General features: G+C 39.2%; 1 protein-coding gene across 4 annotated transcripts in view; it reads right to left on the bottom strand.

The window, feature by feature from the left end:
- The window catches only part of TMEM117 (transmembrane protein 117), a 240,055-nt gene that overhangs the window by 30,351 nt on the left and 196,379 nt on the right, over positions 1-13,325 (bottom strand). For all 4 annotated transcript variants that reach the window (XM_068933809.1, XM_068933817.1, XM_068933813.1 and 1 more), the window contains one exon: positions 12,209-12,368. In XM_068933809.1, the coding sequence (XP_068789910.1) occupies positions 12,209-12,368 (160 nt within the window). The remainder of the gene's footprint in view (positions 1-12,208; positions 12,369-13,325) is intronic.

Here is a 13,325-nt window from a genome sequence, read left to right as displayed (position 1 = left end):
GACTGCTGACTCGGAGGGAAAATAAGCGGCAGAGACACTCACCCATCACAGAAAAGGACAAGGAAACACATGCACAATCAGAGAAGTCCCGCAAGCGTATGAAAAACTAGCCGAGGAGGTAAAGCAAATAATAATTTTGGATTAAATTTTACATAAAGAAAGGCTTTAAATTATTAGCAAAGACACTTCTTCCATAACCATTTGATATCTACAAGGGAAATAAGGCTGTCATATAATAATAAATAAGGTTACATCAAATAAATATGTGACGCTGCTCTTAATGACATACTATCCTCCCCCATTACCTAACTGCTCAGTTAAAAAATGAGTAATGATATAAATTTTCAAAATAATGTCCTCAGACATCTCAAATTAGGGACCCTTTGACTTTAATGTCTCTGTGCCTCACTATAAAATGTGGACAATAATACTCCTGTTGTGAAGGCTATTGTGAAGATAAATACATTAATGCTGGAGAAGCCCTTAGGAACCACAGTGATGAGTGCCACAAACAAAGACCATGAGGAAATGAATGATTCCATCTTCATATCAAGGTTTCAACAGTGAGCGGTAAGTAAGGCCTAGGGCCACACACTGAACAAAAAGGATAAAACAAAATACTGAATAGCTGCTCATTAAGTGAGCACCATTCATCCCAGGCAGCAAGTGAGACAGAGGTCCTGTGGAAAAATGGGATGCGACTAGATAATTAAAGATTGTATCATAATGCATATACATGGTGGCAACAGGGGTGAAAAGTTTATACAGGTGCCCTTAATTCTGTCATTTCCTAACTTCTGAATGTATGACTCTGCTGCCTCAGTAGTGTTGTTTCATTTTAACATTATTTTTTTATGTGTAACTGTATTTATGTTTATTTAAATTTCCATTTGCTCATTTCTGATGTTAGTCTTGTTTGTGCGATGCTTTTCTTTGTCTCATCCCCTGGACACTTCGTCTAGATATGCAAATCTTTGCAGTCTGACCTTGATGAATAGTAGGAATTTGTATAATTTAGATTAGTGCTGTAATTGTAATTGTTTGGCCCAGATGCCAGAAACATCCCCAAGGGTATTTAACATTCATTCAGAAGAGGTGGCTGTTGCTTCGCAACTTAAGGTCAGGACAAAGGTACCAACTTGTAGCTAAGAGAGATTCTGCTGATCTCACCCAGGAGGCAGCAGCTGCAGGCAGTGCAGCATGAAACATCCCGAGTTCAGAAGCGCGACAGGACACAGAGGTTGGGTGCTTACAGCAGCCTTTTCCAACCAACAGTCTGTAGAACCCAGACCAAATGAAAGTCATCAAAAAAGTACTCTTATGGGCTTCAGACAGGACAACAAAATTCCCTATTACTGCCCCTAAGGCTAGCTGCCTGCTAAAGCAGATCACTTCTTTTTTGTTCTGCCACCTAGTCCTACATACATTACATACGGCACATGGTATCACTGCTGCTATTAAGGATTGTTTGCTTCTCTGCTTTGGGCATCCAGTTCTGAAGTGGAGTGAAATTTAATTGTAAACTTGATGTGTGCTGCGTATTGCATATTGTCAAGCACAAAGATTACCTGAGACAAACTAAAAGCAAATAGCTATCCAAGAAGGATTATAAGATTATATTCTTAAATCGATAGCAAGATACATTAGAAGAGGTGTACACCTTTTTCTCATTTTGATCTACAGGCAGTGGAATGGATTACCTAGCCACAAATTTCTATCTTTTAATTCCTCATGCGGTACCTGATGTGAGAAATGATATAGCAGAACTGACCGAGAACTGATGCAGAGTGAGACAGAAGCTGATTTTGTACAGAAGGACCAGCTGGAATGTCCCTCCTAAAAGACTGTATAAAATCACTGTCCAAAATGACCAGTTCCAGTCAGAACAGCTCCAGTACAGTGTTCTGGATTTCCATCATATAATTCATGCTGATAGGGGTGCAATCCATAAACACAGACAGCATTATTCTGTAAGCTTCTAAGCTTGTTGAAGAAGAGATGGAAACTAAAAGTTGGCTAAGGTAGGATAAAGGTTTCTTGGAGGTGTATGCCACATTCGGCTGGTGGCAGCAGAAAAGCAGCTCCAGCAGGTCCACTAAGTGAGCATCTCTGGCCCGGGAATGGGGCTCTAGCACTAGGATCTCTGCTCTGTGCCTGCCTTTCCCCTGCCTCCACGCCACTGCTGAGCTATACAGTATCGCTTGCTGGAGGGAGAAAAATTCAGGTATCGAGTCAGCTTCACATCCTCCCTCCACCTCTGTGCTACTCTGTGCTCCTGGAGCAGCCAGCTGCCACCACAGCCTTTCCTCCGAGGCAGGGAAACGGCTCAACTGCGACTGCGGCCGCTTCGCGCTGAAGGTGGCTGGAAGTGGAGCTGCAGCCATGGCTGCAGGGCCTGGGTGTGTCTCCCCCTTACGGCCCCAATTAGTGCTTCAAACCACGTTCAGCAACCTGCAGCCCAAGGACACGGATTATCTTGCTCAGAGCCAAGTGGCTCTTTAACACTTACCCTATCTTTCTCCATGGACAAGCGGGATGTTGATTCAGTCCCTGGTGCAACCTAGTACAAAGGCTCTGAGAGCTCCATGTTGCATTGGTGTACAATGGATAGTCCCACCATGCCTGTGGCTGCACTCCCTGCTAGTGGAGTGGGAAAGGAAGGCATATGGAGCAAGCTATACACATTATATGCTACCTGAGGCCTTGCTGCTCTGGCTTCAGAGGCATCAAAGCAAGGTCAGCATCACTAGCTACTGCACCATTCACACCACTGCGGGAGGGAAATGAAAAATATAGCTCTTCCTCAGTTTGATTAACATCTTTTTTATCTCTATTCATACCATTTCAACAACAGTGACAACGTGTTAGTGCACCTTCTGCACAGGCTGGCTCAGGCAGGGCTCTAAGGAATCTTAATGAAAAAACTATATTATGAATACTATCTAAGTACTAGTAGGAAGACACAGAGAAGGGGTTAATCATTCGGGGACCAGCCGAGACTTAGGATAGTCCAAAGATAGCTGCAGTCTGCTGCCGAGACTTTTTGGAAGACTCTATAGGCATGTTGATTTAGTTGCTTCACTGCTCCAGTGGGCAACCCAAATTCACAGTGTTATGCAATGCTGGTCCCCAGTCTAATGGTCAGATCTGGAAAGCGTTATACTGAGGGATCTGTTCTCCCTAGTGAGCATTAGAGGACAGCCAGGTAAACATAATCTGATTCTAGAGGAGAGAAACTTTAAGGTCTTTGCTTCTGACCTATAGAAGACTAGAAGTCTTGCTGAATTAAAGATGCTACTGTACAACACCTGGGATCCATGAGGACATGACTCCAAAAGCAATACAGCTGAGTAATTAACTGTTAGTTTGATGCCAGAAACCACTGCAACTATAACTTCAAATCGCTGTATAGCACTAGCAAAAACTTTTCTTCCTCTATACAGTGTGAGAATGAATTACCTATTGATGGGCACGATACAGCCTGACTGTAACAGGTGTAAAAACACCTAATGTAATCATTATCTCAAGACACTCAGTGATTAACTACATGCATCCCCTTTGTAATACCAAAATAGGACAACAGCTTTATTATTACCTTACAAGAACTCTAAGGCAATAAAAATAAGCACGTCTCTTGCTTAATGTCTTATATAACAGCCTTCAAACTTTCTAAGGAAGTATAAATAACTGCCATTTCATCAGCTTAGCAGAAATGATGCACTCAGACCAGGAATATCAGGCATGTTTTTGTTGACGTTCCACTCTAAGGTTTGATTAAAAGCAACCAAGCTGGTTTTGCCCCTTCTCCTTCCTTGTATTCAGTATTGTTGCTAAGTGGATCTGCATGCCTAGAGACCTGTCAGTAAGTCCTCTAAATTCAGTGGTCCATGTAGCTAAATGTAAAACATGGACAGGCATGAAACCATCTTAAGGCAACACGCTATCTAAAGATGGCAAGCTGAGGTTTATCTTTCTGCTTTAATCCATGTCAGTTCACTAACAAATTGCATGCAGATCTACCACTTAAAAAACAGCTGAATCATTTCAATCACATCTCAGATTTTTCACTTTGGGATAAAAACCTGTGTAAGAACTCTCACTACAAAGCAGATTTCTACCAGCAAATAATATATTCCTGAACATTGCTGCAGAGAGTTGAAATTATCTGAATGTCATCATTGCTGTTATATCAACATATATCAGTACAATGTAATCTTAAACAATGCAGTTCTCATCTGACATACCTCCCACAGCAACGAAGCCTATCACATGCTGATGATAGTAGAATCTGTGGAAAGACTCTTTTTTCAATCAAAAAACGGTGCTGTGAAGTAACTACCAACAATTTGTAACTTTACTTGTTCCCAGAATTACACTCTTCTGCACATTTGGGCAGTAACAGTGGTTTCAGGAGGGCAGATTTGCGTTTGGAGGACTGCTCCATTATGTAAGGCAAATACATCAACTGTAACAAAATGGCCTCAGCATCATACATATGGTACATACCCGGTGATAGGGTAAAAGGGAATGACTTTGACAAACGAGAAGCTTTTTGAGCTAATTCATTTTGTATGTATTCATATCAGAGTAATACAAGAGGTACCAGCTGGGACTGGTGCCTGATTATGCCAGAATCTGTACAAAGTCAGACAGGATCCTTTTCTGAACACCTTAGGGGCTAAACAGGCAAGTCAGACAACGAGTGAAAGACGAGGATATCAGTTGTTCCTTTTCAGCAATTGGGGAACTGAATCACAAAACTAAAAAAAAATGGTGCAGGCTGTTGCTGGTATAAATTTGGCATAATACTATGCAGGTCAGCACAAACGCACCAAGTTATAGCAGCTGAAGCCAAGTCTGGAATGGAATCTATAATGCCCAAGACAAATGTAATGCATCCAAGTAAGAATTAACCATTCTGGGGCAAAAGGAGGAAACGCGCTTAAAAACACTGTACTTTGCATGTCTTGTTTGACAAAATCCACAGCATAAAATGATGTTACCACTCATCAGACTAGACAAACACAGAATGAAAATACTGCAATGTAAACCACACAGCTCATTAAAAAAGGTAGGATATATAATGTGCAACAAGGAACAAAACACACGCACCTTTTCCCAGAGGAAAATGATTTGCTCATTGTTTCCTAAGCCCCAAAGAAAATGGAAGAGTTGAAGAAGCAAACTGCACTTTATAATGGGGTCTCAGTGGGTGGAAAGGGAAAGGTTCAGGGATTTTCAAAAGGAATTTATACATCCACCTGGTTGTCAAAAATATTCCATTATAAACTTTTGGGTTATAATTACACATACTAATGCAGTACTTTTGTCCCCTCTCTTCAATATCCATGTACATAAGTGCAGAACACAACAATGTGAAGAAGCAGATGGGAAGAAGGTGGGGAGGGACCATGCATAGGTTACTCAGAGTTCACACAGGTAAACTTTCCTTTCCTTGCTTATCTGCTAGGAAAGGGATAGTTTCACTCTATGGGATCCTGACTCCATTTTTAACTGCTCGTACCTGAGCTCTCAAATGGGCCACTTCTGGGACCACACTAACTCGTCCCTCTCACTACATGACAGCTAGGAAATAACCCACACCCTTGATACCAGTCACAGAGAGAAGTTACAGGAAAGCTGACAGGAGACAGATGTCTGATGGGATGAAGAAGGAACTCAGGAGAGCTACTGTTCTGGAGAGCTCAAAATAGCAAGGAGTTAAGACTTGACCCCAAAAAACCCAGAGACTTAGCGAAATAAAATAAGCACTTTGGGAGTAAGAGCTTTAAAGCACATATAAATACAACAGTAGCAGCTGTGGAGGTATGTGGAAGCAAAGCAGCAATTCTAGGATGGGCGAGAAAGGCCTGTGACTGAACCACCTGAAAGAAATGCCATGGTACCAATAATGCCATGAGAAACATTATCAACATGTTAAACAGTGCTTAGGAATACATTCAAGCCGGTCATTTGAATCCATACCAGGCATAAATGAAGGGAAGTTATAAATCAGGAGATGTTCTAGTCTTTCTAATCTGCTTTTATTTTTCAGTATTATTTGTGGAATGTTTTACACAGATACTAATAAGGAACACTTCCGTGCTCCATAGAGTGATGAGGATGTAGGAAGGATTTATGAAGAGGGGAAGCTCTTTCCTCTGTGGAAGACTTTGAAGGAAGGAAAATCTATTACTTTCTATAGAAAAGTTTCTCCCGCTCACTCCCAGTCTTACACCCAAAGTAAGTTACCTCACTTCAGCTTGTCCCCATTTCTTTCAGAGATGCTGCAAGCCAAAGGAAGTCCAATACCGCAGAGCCACCCTCACAATACGGCTTTTCAGCAAACATTGCACAATTAACCGAAAACAGCATGTCTCCAAAGTACGTACTCATTTTTGTACTGCTGTTTGGCAAGCATGTCTAAAATTTGCTAGTAAGAGCACAGTCGATTGAAACAAATCTCTTAGTACCCATCATTTCTGAAAAATGTAGCCCAGGGTTTATGGCTCCTCATTGTAAAATCTTGCCATATGGTAGCGGCTAGGGACATCAGTAAGATAGTTGGATATGCTGTCAATTTTTTTAAAGGTGAATTCCCATCTGTTCGATCCCTCTGAAAGAGCTGTCACCAGACACTTGCCCTTATGTTTTAGATCCCCCTCTTGAAAGACAAATTAGTATATGAAAATAAAACATAATAACCCCTCATATACAGAAGGCCTAAATGTTAGAGAGGGTCCAAAAGCTGTTTAGTAACTTCACTAATACAGATGTTTCTTAAGAGGTTATGGCTCATGTTTGCTCATTTTCTTGTGTTTTCAAATGTTATAAAACCCAATAAAGGCATGACGGAAAGTAACGTGACATTCAAGTACTCACTTCTTCAGAAGTTTTCATGCTGAATGGGAGGTTTTTAGAAGGACATTTTCTGAAATCAGCTCCAAACAAGCAAAATGCAAATTAGGAAAGGAGCATATTAAAGATAGACTGACAAAAAGGGTGATCTTTCTTCTGGGCTCTTCATTCAAACTTTGGTAACTGACTTGGGAAAAATAATACATTGGCGCTTTTTGCTGTTGCTTTTCAGGAAACAGGGAAATACGTATACCATTCTTGAACCAAATGTACAACTAGGAGGACCTATTCGGAAAGGAATGACGAATTATTTTGCTTTGTATTTCCCGCTTTGTCTACAAACAGAAAATCATCCCTTTCTTATCTGTTTCAAAGGAATGCTACTATACTTGTGTATTCTGCTTAAAGGGTAAATCAGGATTCTCTTCTCATTTACACAGACGTAAATTATTTCTATTAAAATACTGAGCATAAAGCCAGTTAAAAGTCACAGGCAGATTAGGTTTGTAAAGCTAAATAGATTTTCTTTAAAAAAAACCCTCAAAAAATCAAGTTCTTACCCACTTTGTGTGGCCAGGACAATACTTCTGTTCTATCTTTTACTTTAACTATCCAAGCAAATCAATATCTTCTTGTCTGGGCTTGACATCGTCGGTGGTGGTGCCTTTTTTAATGTACTCACACGTTGCACTAGATTTTAATCAAAGCCGCCTGTCCATTAGTGTAAAGCTAGAGTAACTGCTTGCAGAAAAGACCGGTGTGTTCCATTTTGCTGATAAAGGATCTGTCTTATTGCTTGATAATGACATACACAAAACATAACATTACAAAGTAGCTATTTAAACTATTTTTTTCAGTGAAATATGAAGACTTAAAAGAAAAGAACATGGGAGAGTGTAAGTACAGATTTTCTTCAACTTTCTAATTCTCTTTTAACACTACTAAAGCTAGAGTACCAGATATACTGCAGAAAAAAAGTAACAGGTTACTCATTAGAGATATCAACTGAAACAGCAAGAAGCAATCTACAAATGGTTACATGTTACAGCCATTTACATACAAAATATTATGAAAAATACATTTGGAAAATGGATATTATTGAAATCTTTTAATCTACAGCTATCCTATAACTATATAAACAGATTCATCACTAGTCATAAGGAATGTTGTTAATTATCTAACTCTGTCTGACTTTAATTATTTCCAAATTATCTAGAAGGGCAAAATGCTATTATCCCTATTTACAACAGTATTCCCATTTGATATTAATGGGATTATTTTGGTAGTTTGGTTTTAGATTCACAAACTGCAGCTTTTTCAAAGAACACTCCCTGGCTTATGTCTATTCCACTCAACTGCTTCAGAATTTATTCAGTTTACTGAAGAATAAATTCTTCTTTTGGAATCAAATAGCATTCTTAGGTAGCTTTTAAATTCTGAGACATTGTATCTCTCTGTACCATCAGATAAAGAGTTGCAGTCAGTCATAAAAAGTGCAAGAATTTACGCCATGGAATTTGCAAAGTGCTCAGCAAGGTGGTTATGGCACATAACTCCATAGAGGTGCTGAAAAACTCCAGTCTTCCAAAAGTCTGTGGAAGCCGGTAAATACTCAGAAAAGATGCAACAAGGGTGAAACAATTCATCTCCCCATGATACATAAGATTTTATAATCCAGCCACTGCAGACTCCTACCCATTAGCAAACTCACTAAGAACATGACATCAGGAAAAAAAAAAGGCAGTAGATCGACTAATGCATGATCTACTGCCTACTTGCTCAGTAAGAGGTCTTTGGAATCTGGAATTATAGACTTTCTTCATACTTACTGCTTTGGTTAACATCTTTTCCATTAACATATTGGAGAGACAGAACTGAAAATGTGAAATTTTCATTACAATAATGGAAGAAAATAAAAGTTAAACTACATGAAAATAGCATTGTTACATATCCAGCTTTAATTAACGTTGTAATCCGTAATTAAGATCAAAGACAGAGTGATGCGTATGTAGAGCAGTGAACGCTACAGGTACCAGATATACATATGTGGGCATCTTGGCATCTCAATTATCAAGGTAGGCACAAATAAGCAGATTGTGAATATGACCAACTTCATTGCGTTCAGTGTATAGAGGAAACTAACACACTTGAAGGGCTCTTTTTTTCTAAGCAAGCAGATCTCTTAAAATTAACTAATGTTTACCTGTAATGGACTGAATTTGGTCTGTTAGTTTTCTGTGTGTGCGCGCGCGCGCGCGTGTGTGTGTGATCTCTGATACACGGTCCTAGCCCCACTGAAACTTGAATTCCTTTCACACAGTGGCCAGGCAGTAGTGGGAAGAGTGGAGAACGCCCCACCCATGAGTGTCAGACATGGTTTGAAGAAGACTCCTGGGTAAAACACTAGCACTGAAATGCTACTTCAGCTATTTGGCCAGTTGTCGCAATACCTGAGGAGGCACCTTGCAGAGCTGCAGTTCTGGACTCAAGCATCCACACGCCACCTTATAACCTTTCCTTTGGGTCTGGCTTGAGGGGTGGCTTCCTCTGAGCCATGTTGGCTCTGCTGATTCGCAACGGAGAGAAATGTGCACCTCTAGGGCACGTTGCATCTCATCCTACTGTAGCTGTTTAAAATAGCGCTGATGAACTGCACCCCAACCACATCTCTATCTCTTCATTGACTGTAAAGGCACAGTGATTAAAATGAGGTGGAGATGTCCACATAGCAGATATCCAAAATAGATACTCAAGGTCTCTTTACCTTCACTCTAAGGCTGGTGATCTGAAGTGATGTGTCACAATGCGATCAGCAGAAGAGGTAGGAACACAGCCTGACTCATAGGCCAGCTACACTATCTGCAAGGTCCTATTTTAGTCCCGCAACCCCCTCCATAATTTGGTTTCTTGGATTCTCATAATATTTCTATGGTCATTCACATTTACATTTCAGTCACTGGTCTTAGCACTGACTCTCTCTCTGACTTGTTCCCTAACCCTACCCTGGGTCCCTACCCAGTTTACCGCTTGGACTGAAGGAGCCTTTGAACACCAAAAGGAGAGCGTGGCTGAGAGGCAGCAGTGTTTCTTGCAGGATTGAAATCCAAGTAAAAATAGTGCATGTACCCTTAAGTATCGCTTGTGTACAACTGTCTGTATAACTTCCACCTGCCTGCGTTCTCCTCACAGGTCTGCCTGCCTTACATCTAATTGAAAAAGGTAGCTCTTCAGGGCAGGGACCTCTCAGTCCTTTATTTGTTTTTTAGGCTCTACAGAGGGCTTAGATAAATATTAAATTCTAATAATACTAAGCAGGCAAAGCAGTCCTTTACAAATATCTAATTATTTTTTACAGCATTGAGAATGACTTTCCAAACTGAACTGGTTTTCTCTTCTTGCTAAATACAGTCATTTTTGCAGTATTAATGCTACCATTCAGATGGACAGAAAATGTCTGTACTGCATTTAACTCAAAAATCAGATGAGATTTCTTCTGTGCTCTTAGATAATGTTAGCCTCAAACTGAAATTGTAGCACTTAATCCCAAAGGTCTTTTTTCTAATTTTACCATTCAGTTGTTGAAGCTTGTTAAATCCGAAAAAATTATATGAAACAAGCAACATTATTAAAAAGAATGTATGCAAACATTTAATTCTAAAGCATACTTCTACTTCTGTCAAAAGATCATGATTCTGATAGAGGTTTTTATTTGCGATTTAATACGTTGCATTCTCAACTGGATTTTCAGTGGCAATGCGAAGATGCTAGAACTACACTGTAAATAAAACATGCCAACTTAGTTGCACATTCCAAATAAATAATTTAAAATAAATAACTCCATCACATAAACTTCCATCAAAAATGCAATTAAAAAGAGCCTCTCACTTTGTGTTGTAAAAACATGAAATAGTACTCAGGATAGGGTGTTTCAAATAAAATTCTTGCCTATATGCAGCAACTCCAAGGTCAAAGTACTGTGACTGCATTTTTCAAAGTCAAAAGGATGATTTAAAAACTATTTGGCATCAAGACAACTCTGTTTCTCCACCTGGTATACAATATAGAATTCAGTATAGCTTGATATATTGTGCATTTTCGTTCACGCTTTCATTACAGTAGCCCTTGAAGTACAATCATTTATTATACATTCTCTTGAATCTTATTGAAATACCAAACAAAATGTAAAATGCAAAAGGAGAGAAAAGAAAGCACCAGAAAGGTTGTTAGAAATCAAGACTGAATTCTATTTCTTAACCTTCTTCTAACCATGGGCGGCAGTGAACACTGAAGAACAGTGGTGGCCGCTGGAAAATCAAATGGAACTACAGCACTTTCTACTGCTTTAATGTTCTAGTACAGAGGTGCTAAATTCTAAGTGCCATTACAGTTTTGCCCTATGACAATTAGTCAAGCAATAGATATCTCAGCAAAGAGAAGAAGGTGTCTCTCAGAAATGGTCTTTGCTGGTAGACTTAGTTAATAATGTATTTGAGAGAGAAGGTCCCAGTGGTTCTTCTCAAATTCCTGCTAAACTTCAGTTTGACAGTCTTAACTCTTCTAGGACTAATAGTAAAAGTCACCCAGGCCTTTGACATTACTTTTCCTTCTCTCAACCCAAATGACCTAATTCTTCACAGAGTGTTAGATGAGTTGTTCAAATAAAATTCAAAGCACAGACAAATGCAAAGGGTAGGGCAAAGCATCATAGGAAGGAAGTGTTTGGCCATATACCTGTGACCCAAACCCCTTTCTTAACAGCTAGATTTGAAAGAGCAGACACCGGGTAGACTATAGGGAATTATCTCCCTAGTTGCCCTCACTAGCAGAAGACATTACAGTGAAGGATCTGTCACAAACAAAGTAAAAAAAAATGCTTATGTGAAAGTAGAAAGTGGAATCTCAATAGCAAATATGAATTTTCATCTATTTAAATGCATTCCTATATTGCATGCATATCAAATACTATAAATCTTTGAGAAATGGGAAGTATTTTCCCTTGCTTTGCTGTATTTCTCTCATCTGCCTAGTAAATGCTTTTAATTTACAAAACAACTAGCTTCTGTTTCTTTTTCCAACGTCACTTTTACAGAAAATGCCTTCCAACTTGGAAAGTCATTAAGTTCTTACCTGATAGTCTAAGAAAAGAAATCAGCGATGGTTTCACAATAAAAGGCCACCTGGCTTGTTGCAAAGTTCCTAACAACGGTGTTATAAAATTTTCTAATAATAGTGATTGCAAACTTATCATTCATTTACCTGTGTGAAGTTTTAGCTAAACAGTGTTTGCTCTAGTGAAAACAGAGTGACTAGGCAGCCTCAGCAGCTTGAATGAAACATTAGGACAGTGTACCTGCATGACAATGAGAAGGTCAAACACTAAGATGAAAGAAGCCAAGAAGGCTCTTGAGACCTCATCACTTGGCAGAAATCCGCGATTCAACTTGTCCCAGCTGATCCAGTCAGTTGTGATGATAAGCACAACTACAGAGGTCAGAGTAAACAGAACCGTCCTGCAAAGCAAAAAAATAGTTCAGAGAGAATACTGTAGTAATGAAGATATATCATGCTATTTTATCTATCTTCTAATGGCCAGCTAGTGTTTTATCATTACTTTTCAGCTGATGAAAGGAGATTGAAGAAAATTAAGTGTACAAATAAATCATTTAATTCAAAACAGGAAAGCAAGTCAGCTGTATCCACACTAAAAAGAAATTTGCTGGCTAGCTCTAAGCATGTTGGGATATATTGCTCCCGTTCTTCATTCCATTTTTTTTCATTTATGATGCAAACTAGCTAAGTGAAATAAAGTAGAATTAAGCTATAATAATATGACAAAGACTGTATGATCTACGCCAAATTCAAAGAACAATTTGAAGGAATATTTTTAAGGCACTGAGGACATTAGGATATAACTCCTTGGAAAAATCTTTTCTCAGCTGTAGGAGCTATGATACATTAACAGTGAAGGCTAATTTTTATATAAAAATACATGTCTGTATGAAATAAATTTTCACTGAACTAAAATTAATCTTCAGTATGTTTTGTGGGCTGTAGAAAGATTTTGCTTTGTGTCTCCTGACACGTTCTTTGTATGAGTTTTCAATACATCTTCTGGCGTTTCTGGTAAGTCAGTGAACACTGACTTAAAAAAGTAATAATGACTACACAGGAAGGCTAAAAGTACTCCAGAAGACACACTTGGCTAATTCATGTAATTTTGCCATATAGAATTGAAACAAAAATCCTTCTGAGCTCTTATAAATAGTTCTGCATAATTTCCAGCAGTATTTTGGTAGTCTCTTTCAGTTCCACAGAAGCAGGCAAATTTAGCTGGCGATCTGAGGGGGAGCAAGGCTTCTCCCAGTAGCCGTTGCTGTCAGCAAATACATGTTATAATAAGGGCACATCAGTGTCTGAATGCATACATACAACTAAATAACTAACTGTGGTACTTTGGCGTTTGTTCT

The sequence above is a fragment of the Struthio camelus genome, chromosome 1 (genome assembly GCF_040807025.1).
Source record: "Struthio camelus isolate bStrCam1 chromosome 1, bStrCam1.hap1, whole genome shotgun sequence".
Lineage (NCBI taxonomy): Eukaryota > Metazoa > Chordata > Aves > Struthioniformes > Struthionidae > Struthio > Struthio camelus.
This window is presented reverse-complemented; position numbering and strand designations above follow the sequence as displayed.